Raw genomic sequence first — 8069 nt, forward strand, 5'->3', positions numbered from 1 at the left:
TAAATAGAACAGTGAAAATATATCATGCATAGAAAAATTGAATTTAAAAGGCTTAATATATTTTTTGATTATGGATCAAAATTGGTAAGCCCTTATATTGGTATAAACATACTAGTACTGTATATGTTTACATGTTTTTCAAGTCACACGGACCATTCTTATCTGAGTTCAGGTGGGCAGAAAAACTGAGTAACAAGAAAATATGCTGTTCAAGCGAAGAAAGCCCCAAAGGAAGGAGTAAATTGATCCAGAAAAATAGAGATACTTCAATAATATGCTGAGCTAATATTGTTTTTTTTTTGGTTGAGAAATGCAAAAATGTTGAGCATGTGATAATGAAGAGTTTTATATTTTTCACAAGAAGGTTTCCATAAAGCTCATAAATCTCCAGAAATTTTAACTTGAAAGGTACACTTTGTGTTCTAAATGGGAATTGTATGTTAAGAAAGACAGATGGGAGGGAAGGAAGTAAGGAGGGAGGGAGAAAGGAAAGATAGAAGAGAAGGCGGGAGAAGTGAGTTAGGGAGGGAGAAAGGGAGGAAGGAAGAAAGAAAGAAAAAAGGAAGGAAGGAAGGAAGAAAGAAAGAAAGAAAGAAAGAAAGAAAGAAAGAAAGAAAGAAAGAAAGAAAGAAAGAAAGGAAGGAAGGAAGGAAGAAAGAGAGGAAAGGGAAAGAAAAGGGAGGGGAGGAAACGAGAGGGGAGAGGAGGAGAGGAGAAAAAAGAAAGGTGCTCAAAACTTATGCAACTCATAATTAAGGCACGCACTGACTGGAAGAAAATAAATAAATGAAATTTAGATGACTTCATGATATTCAATTCCCAGAACCTTTAAAGGAATATTTGAGATGTATATCAACACTTAGTTTAGTTGAAATCTCTTCCTGATTTAAAATATTTTTCTTTTCCCTTCCATCCCTACCTTCAAGTGATGTAGCTGATATTCTTTTAAAGAGAACTTATATGGTGTGCTAGGCCTTGTGATACGCATGCTCAGTGGATTAAACCTTCAAAGGCCATAATATATCAACCCTATTTTACAGAGAAAGAAATGTGAGGCTTGAAGAGGTTCATTACCTCCTCCATGTCACACAGCAAATGCTTAGTGGAGTCCTGACTCCAACACAGGTGACACGAAGCAGGAGCTTCTGCCCTTGAATGTGGAATTTGGAGAGAGCGGGACCTTGGTGTGGACTGACAGACAAATCTCACACACAGAGACTATCAAATAACAAGTGAATCAGGAGAGTTCAGTGGCATGGTAGGAAATGGTGTTTATTGAGAACACAGTGCTCTATGACAGCATCACATTTAGCAAGTGCCAAAAATGAACACTTATTGTTCCACAAAGAGATACATTTGGCCCTGGGCTAAGATCCTTGAACCAATGCATTTGTGCCTGTTACTTCCTACACACAGTGGAATGCCACTCTGAATTCTTTGACAGAAGAGGCCAGAGCAGGTAAGCACCCAGCTCCCCAGTCATTGGGAGCCATGATATATTTCGTGTGACTTGTGAAGACATCCGTAGTGTGATCAACATTACAAGCCTCTGAGATCAACAGCAACGGGTGGCACAGCACATGGGGCGGGGGCAGGTGGAGATGACACAGGTGGGGTGATAGCAAGTGGTGTGGCAGGAGATCTGGCCACACACCAGACGCAGGCAGCAGCAGAGGCGGCAGCCGCTGGAGCCACAACAGCTGGAACTAGTACAACAGGGGCCGCAGCAGCTGGACACACAGCAGCTGGGGCGGCAGCAGCTGGGCCTGCAGCAGGTGGTCTGCAGGCAGCAACCCTGCTCAGAGAAGGATGAGCCACAGCAGGAGTTGACCATGGTGTCAGAGGATGGAGGTTTGGGGTGGGTGTCCAATAGAATGAAGGACTGGAGTTTAGAAGTGTTCTTATGTACTCTGTCCATGTTCCTGTTGTCAGTATGTTTTCCTTATTTTTTTGCTTACTGAATAGAGAAGTAATGATCAGACTGCACAATAGTGTTTGTTTCATGGTTTCATTTGGTAGAGACAGTTTCTTGTCTGGTTGTAATATCTTCTACTGACCTGATTTTCCTTCTGACTTACACTGGGTGGCATCTCCCAGAACAGTGTGTCTACACACACACACACACACACACACACACACACACACACACACACACAAAAGCGCTATCACGTGATGTTCTGCACTTACATTACATCTCTCTCTCTCTCCTTGCAACCTCTCACATGAGGAGAGTTGGTCGTCAAAAATCATTACGCATTTCCTTCACTGGCCTTTGGGAAGAAAGCCCATTTGCTCATTCTGCCTCTGTTCTGGGTGGGAGGAAAACCTCCAATCATCTGGATCATTTTGTGAGGAGTGAGGAAGGGGATTCTGCTCTACCCATGGGTGATGTTAGTGACCTCTGTACCTATGGAATGGATTTTGCTGGACACTTCACACTTCTGTATTCCTAAATGCTGCAATGAAGTCATCTGATGGATGTTATGATGATGTCACATGGCTTCTTACATTGCTAGCTTAATATAACAACTCATAATAATATACATCTCTTCAGAACTGACTTCCAGACTTCTAGAGAAACCCATGTCACTAATTTTTGGAAGTGATCCCAAATGTCTGTAGGATTTTGGCAAATTTGACCTTACTGAGCTATTCTATCACTTCTCCATTGGGAAGCAATCTAATGTAGGCATGTATCCAAATCACCCCAACAGCTTATGCATATGCAGATGAGTCTGCATGCTCCCAGAATTTCTGGTCTTTCAGTGAGCCTCAGGCCCTGCATTTCTATCAGGTGTCTAGATGATGTTGGTGCTGAAATTCCTTGACATTTCTGCATGATCATTTCTGCATGTTCATTTGAGCTCTGTACAAGCACCTAGATCTGGATTCTGCTTTTCTCATACTATAGTGTGTGGAAAGGATGATCAGAGAGACCCATGTTGCCAGCCATTAGGAATGTGATATAGAGTCTCTTTCCTGGGGGAGTTCACATGTGAGTGAAACAAACACACATGTGCACACCACACACACACGAGCACAATTGTAATAGACCATAGTGAAGACACCTCAGAAGAACTCATCAGAGTGCCAGCTCACTCAGAGAATTGTGCTTATAACAAATCAACCAGTGTGGTGATTTGGTAGATCTATTCCTTCATGGACACTGCTAGTCAGCTTTAACTTTTTATGATTGAGTAAAACTCACATACATGGTGGTGTTTTGATAAATAGATACTTCCATGTAACTTCCACACCTAATCAAGAGAAGGAACATCTACATCCCATGTAAGGGCCCCCAGTGTTACTTCAGTCAACTCTCACCAACACAGTGGGGGAGGGGGGGAGGGGAGCAGTATTATAAGTAACTTATAACTGTAGACTGGTTTTGATGTAGAATTCAAGCAAATGATACAGAGTACAATTTTTCTGTCAGGCCTCTTTAGCTTGGCATATGTCTGTGAGATACTATGTTAGCTCATCTAGAGCTATTAATGATTGTTATTTGTAACTTACTGTTAATGGATTTTGGGCTAGCATGACCAACTGTCTCTGACTACCCAGGACTGAGGGAGTTTCTCAGAACTCAGGATTCTCCTTATAAAACCCAAGGATGTCTCAGAAAAAGAGAGGTGAGTTGGTTAACCCTCTGATGGTGTGCTTAATTTATTTAAGAGCATTTAAAGACCAGATCCTTTGTCATAAGTTTATCAAACAAAATTGCTTAGCAAGCATTTGATTTACAGGCTTTTGTTTTATAGGCATATGTGTGTGGGGAAAAACTGGGATATGAAAGATTTTAATAATTTTATTGTGAGGCCTCAGAGAATCCTGGAGGGAAAAGGGAGTTTCCATTGGAATTCTTATAGATGAGAGGCTAAGGGAAAAAGATGAAAAATAAAAACATAGATGAAAAAGATCATTTTGATTATTAATGGAGATGTTTCCATATCTGTTTATGGAGGTTAGGAAAAGCATCCCATCACAGCTACAAAGGAAGAGTACATTCTCATTGCAGCCCAAGGGGTAGAGAATCTCCACCTCTATTACCAGCGGCTCTCACAGTTGGCTGTGTGATAGAATCACCTGAGAAATGTTTAAAACTGTCCAGGCCTGGTTTCTTCTCAGGACAGTTTTGGTTTAATTTTGTCTAGGGTCAGGCCAGGGCTTGAGAAGTTTTTAATGCTCCTCAGGGAATCTTAATGGTGAACTACATTTAGACAAGCCTCTTTAACCCATAGTATGTATATACATAAATTAAATTACAAGTCACTAAAATAATTTAAAGGCAACTGATGGTATCTAAATTGATAGTATCAGCCATCTCTCCTTCTACCTGGGAGTGGCCACAAGTAAAAGTGGGACTGCGGAGTTCAGCCACATTACCTCTAGGAGAGGCAGGGCTGTGGTTGCTTTCTAGAAGTTTCTGGGGACCTAATCGGGTAAAATTCAATGAAACCACATTTTCCAACCATTTCTAAGACTCTAACTTGCTTCCTCAACTTTCTTCCAGATTTATTCTCAGAAAGTCTGTTGTATTAAAAATAAGAATACACAAAAAATCCAACTCCATTCAATAAACATAGTTATTCAAGTATCTTTCTTGTCCAAGAGTAATATGATGGGGTCATAAGCTGGATGCATTTTTAATTATTTGAGGGATCGCCATACTGATTTCCATAGGGTGATACACTGCCAACAATGTCAGAAGGAAGAAGAAGGGGAGAGGGCGGTGAGGAAAGGGAGTGGCAGAGATGGTAAGGTTGTAGAGTACATTGTCTGTGTCTATGGAAATGCCGCAGTGAACCACTCCTTGTACAACTCATATATGTAATAAAGCAATCTTCATTTTTAAAAAATAATTAAATCCCTACTTCAGGTCCTACTTTTAGTGAATTTCACTTAACATGCATTTCATAGGGATGTAACGTTTCAAGCATGAGTCCTTTGGGATGAGATTTACTAACATGGCCATCCTTCCCTACAGCCTTCAAATACACTAATGTGACAACAGAAGAAAAGGAGCAGAGATGACTAAATACAAAGATGGGGCCACAGTGGGAAGAAGAAAGGACAAGTGTTTCGATAATTTGCAACCATGGTAGCCAGAAAAGGAAAACAATGACTCAATGCCATAACAACTACCAATATTCTATGCAAAATAAATGAAAGAGCAAGAACACTGAGGGTGATTTCCTGTACTCTGAGGCCGCTCCAGACATGGAGGGTTGAGACAGATTGTTTTCCTTATGAAATGATCCCAGTAAGAGCCACAGGGAACTAGAGAGATAATCCAGGCCTGCGAGGAAACCACCAGAAATACATAATGCGCAGAATTCCTCTGGTGAAATCTGGGCTCCAATCCCACCAAGGACCACTGGAATCTCAGAGTGGGAGATGTCTGCCAAGGGGTCCTGACCCGGAGCAGATGTCTTCCAGCTCCCTCACACTGCTTGGCCTCTGTTCCTAGGAGCTTTAACTCTCATGGTGAGAGCTTGCTCTTCAACCACAGAACGCTTTCAGAAGGGGAATTGCAGACGCTGCCACCATGAAGCCGTCCTCCTGAATCGGAAAAAAGGCACGAGGAAGGAGCTCTGGGGACTATGAAGCCCCTGGGAATGGTCTTTTCCTTACTTAGAGGTCAGCTGCAAAGTGTGGACAGATAGCGACGATTTAGGAGGAACAGTAAGGGGGGTCATGATGCTTTATGTTTCGATGCTTTGTGAAATTAAGATTTATTTAAGATGCAAGAAATACAGCAATTGAGAAAATATGTCAGAGAGCAAATACCTCCACGGTGGGGGTTTGGGGGGCGGGGTAACACGATAGTTGACAGATTTGAGAGAAAATTCAAATAGCGTTTATTTTGGAGAGAGGTGGTAACCTGGCGGGAGAAGGGACAGTGTATTTAGAGACTCACACGAGCCCTAGGGGTTTCATAGCTCCCCTCCATGATTCAGCTCAGATGGGCTCCATTAAGAATTTGGACGCTGAAGACCAGGAGGGCACAGGTCAGGGAGCTCAGCAGCAGGAACCACCACAGCAGCTGGGGCGGCAGCAGGTGGGCTGGCAGCACACGGACTGGCAGCTGGGGCGACAACAGCTGGAGATGCAGCAGCTGGGGCGGCAGCAAGGCTGGCAGCACACAGACTGGCAGCTGGGGCGGCAACAGCTGGACACACAGCAGCTGGGGCGGCAGCAGGTGGGCTGGCAGCACACCGACTGGCAGCTGGGGCGGCAACAGCTGGACACACAGCAGGTGGGCCTGCAGCAGCTAGGCTGGCAGCAGCTGGACACACAGCAGCTGGGGCGGCAGCAGGTGGGCTGGCAGCACACCGACTGGCAGCTGGGGCGGCAACAGCTGGACACACAGCAGCTGGGGCGGCAGCAGCTGGAGATGCAGCACTGGGGCTTGCAGCAGCTGGACACACAGCAGGTGGGCCTGCAGCAGCTAGGCTGGCAGCAGCTGGACACACAGCAGCTGGGGCGGCAGCAGCTGGGCTGGCAGCAACTGGACACACAGCAGCTGGGGCGGCAGCAGCTGGGCTGGCAGCAGCCCTCCTCAGAGCAGGTGGAGCCACAACAGGAGTTGACCATGGTGTCAGAGGATGGAGGTTCTGAGTTAGTGTCCAAGGAGATGTGGTTGGAAAGTTTGGAGGTCTCTCTGGCCCTGGTGCCCTTTTATACCCTGCTAAAGGTCTCTGTCATTACCTGTGGCATCCTTTCCTTGTTATTGTTTGTGTTAATAAACAGGCAATTATCAAATTAGGCAAGTATATTTTCCTGGTTAAATGTCAAAGTGGAAGGGAAACAGGATTTCCTTTTCCTGGAGTGTTAGTATTTATCTGTCTGTTCCTATGGAAATGTCTCCTATGTGACTCTTTGGCTTCATTCCTCAATGAGGGCCGTCATATGATGTTAAGTATCTGAGGGTAAAGTGATCAGTTTCATCTTGTTGAACACACCTGGTCGGTCTTGATGTAATTGTAAATCTTCAGCCCCATCCTTGTTTCTGGGGTAGAGTGTGGTGGCTTACTTATCAGGGGACAAGTGGGTTAAGAAGGTTTCTATGTGACAGACCACCGGCGTCAGAGCGGGAAGGCCAGATGAGGTAGGACGTATTTCCATCCCCACTGTGAATGATGGGCCATTTTTTTCTTGACTTTTTATGGTGAGCACAGAACTGTCTCAAGGTAGAAAATGTAGTAGTGAGAAATTCTCTCTGTGGCTCTTCTCGTGTCCTCTCCTTTCCTCTCTTCACTTCGCCTCTCCTTCCTTTCCTCTCCTTTTCCTCCCTCTTCTTCAATCTCTTACTTCTCTCTCTCTTTTCTGCCAAAACCAAACCTGTAAAACTCAGGTTTAGGGCTACTTAGGGAGACAAATCTCTGCTAAATGGGAAAATATAGTCCCTTCCATCCGTATTGTGTGTTACTTCTGTGTTTGGTGTCCTGTCTTGTGACTTTAGCACCACATGTGGACTCAGGTCCTACCTACCTAGATTGACTGGCTAATTCAGATTAGAAAGCTCGGTATTTGATGCTTCTCATTTTAATTTACACCTGACCTTCCTGAGTGCTGCATATGTAAGAGACTCACCTGCTTCATTGTTCAAGGTCATTCCACTTCCAGTACTCCTTTTAAAGGAACAGTACTTTAGACAGACTGATATAAAACCTATGTATATGAAGGAACATAGGCTTGCATTTATCTACAGTGTGCTTATAGTAAAGTCACAAAAGGGTACAGAATTGCCTATCCAATTGTAAAAGTTAGGAATGCTGCCACTACTTCAGCTGGTGCCCTGGGCATCAAGAATGGGCAGAGACCAGTTGGTAAGTGTGATGATGTCATTCAATGTCTTAATTAAGACAGTTTAAAGACCAAGCCCATTGCAATATAGTTTTTAAAATTACATGCACTTGTTTAGCAAATACTTGATTTTCATGCTTTTAGACATAGTCTTGGGCTTGTCAACATAGAGAACTTGAAAGAATTAAACAACAAGACATCTTGGATAGGGAAATTTTCTCTACTCCACTTACCACAAAACAAGGTAAGAAAATTTAAAA

The 8069-nt window shown here is 43.7% G+C and overlaps 1 protein-coding gene across 2 annotated transcripts; it reads right to left on the reverse strand.

Annotated features, from left to right (window-relative positions):
• Positions 1–1555: 1555 nt before the first annotated feature.
• LOC125365326 (keratin-associated protein 4-7-like) lies at positions 1556–6597 on the reverse strand. Of its 2 annotated transcripts, XM_048365329.1 has the most exons (3): positions 6042–6597; positions 5449–5452; positions 1556–1766 (listed from the first exon to the last, which is right to left on the reverse strand). In XM_048365329.1, the coding sequence occupies exons 1-3, from the start codon at positions 6595–6597 to the stop codon at positions 1556–1558; spliced, it is 771 nt and encodes a 256-aa protein (XP_048221286.1). The 2 variants fall into 2 exon arrangements, with proteins under 2 accessions (XP_048221286.1, XP_048221287.1); XM_048365330.1 differs by lacking the exon at positions 5449–5452 and having other exon boundaries at positions 1556–1700; positions 6152–6597.
• Positions 6598–8069: the final 1472 nt, after the last annotated feature.

The sequence above is a fragment of the Perognathus longimembris genome, chromosome 17, assembly GCF_023159225.1.
Source record: "Perognathus longimembris pacificus isolate PPM17 chromosome 17, ASM2315922v1, whole genome shotgun sequence".
NCBI classification, from domain to species: domain Eukaryota; kingdom Metazoa; phylum Chordata; class Mammalia; order Rodentia; family Heteromyidae; genus Perognathus; species Perognathus longimembris.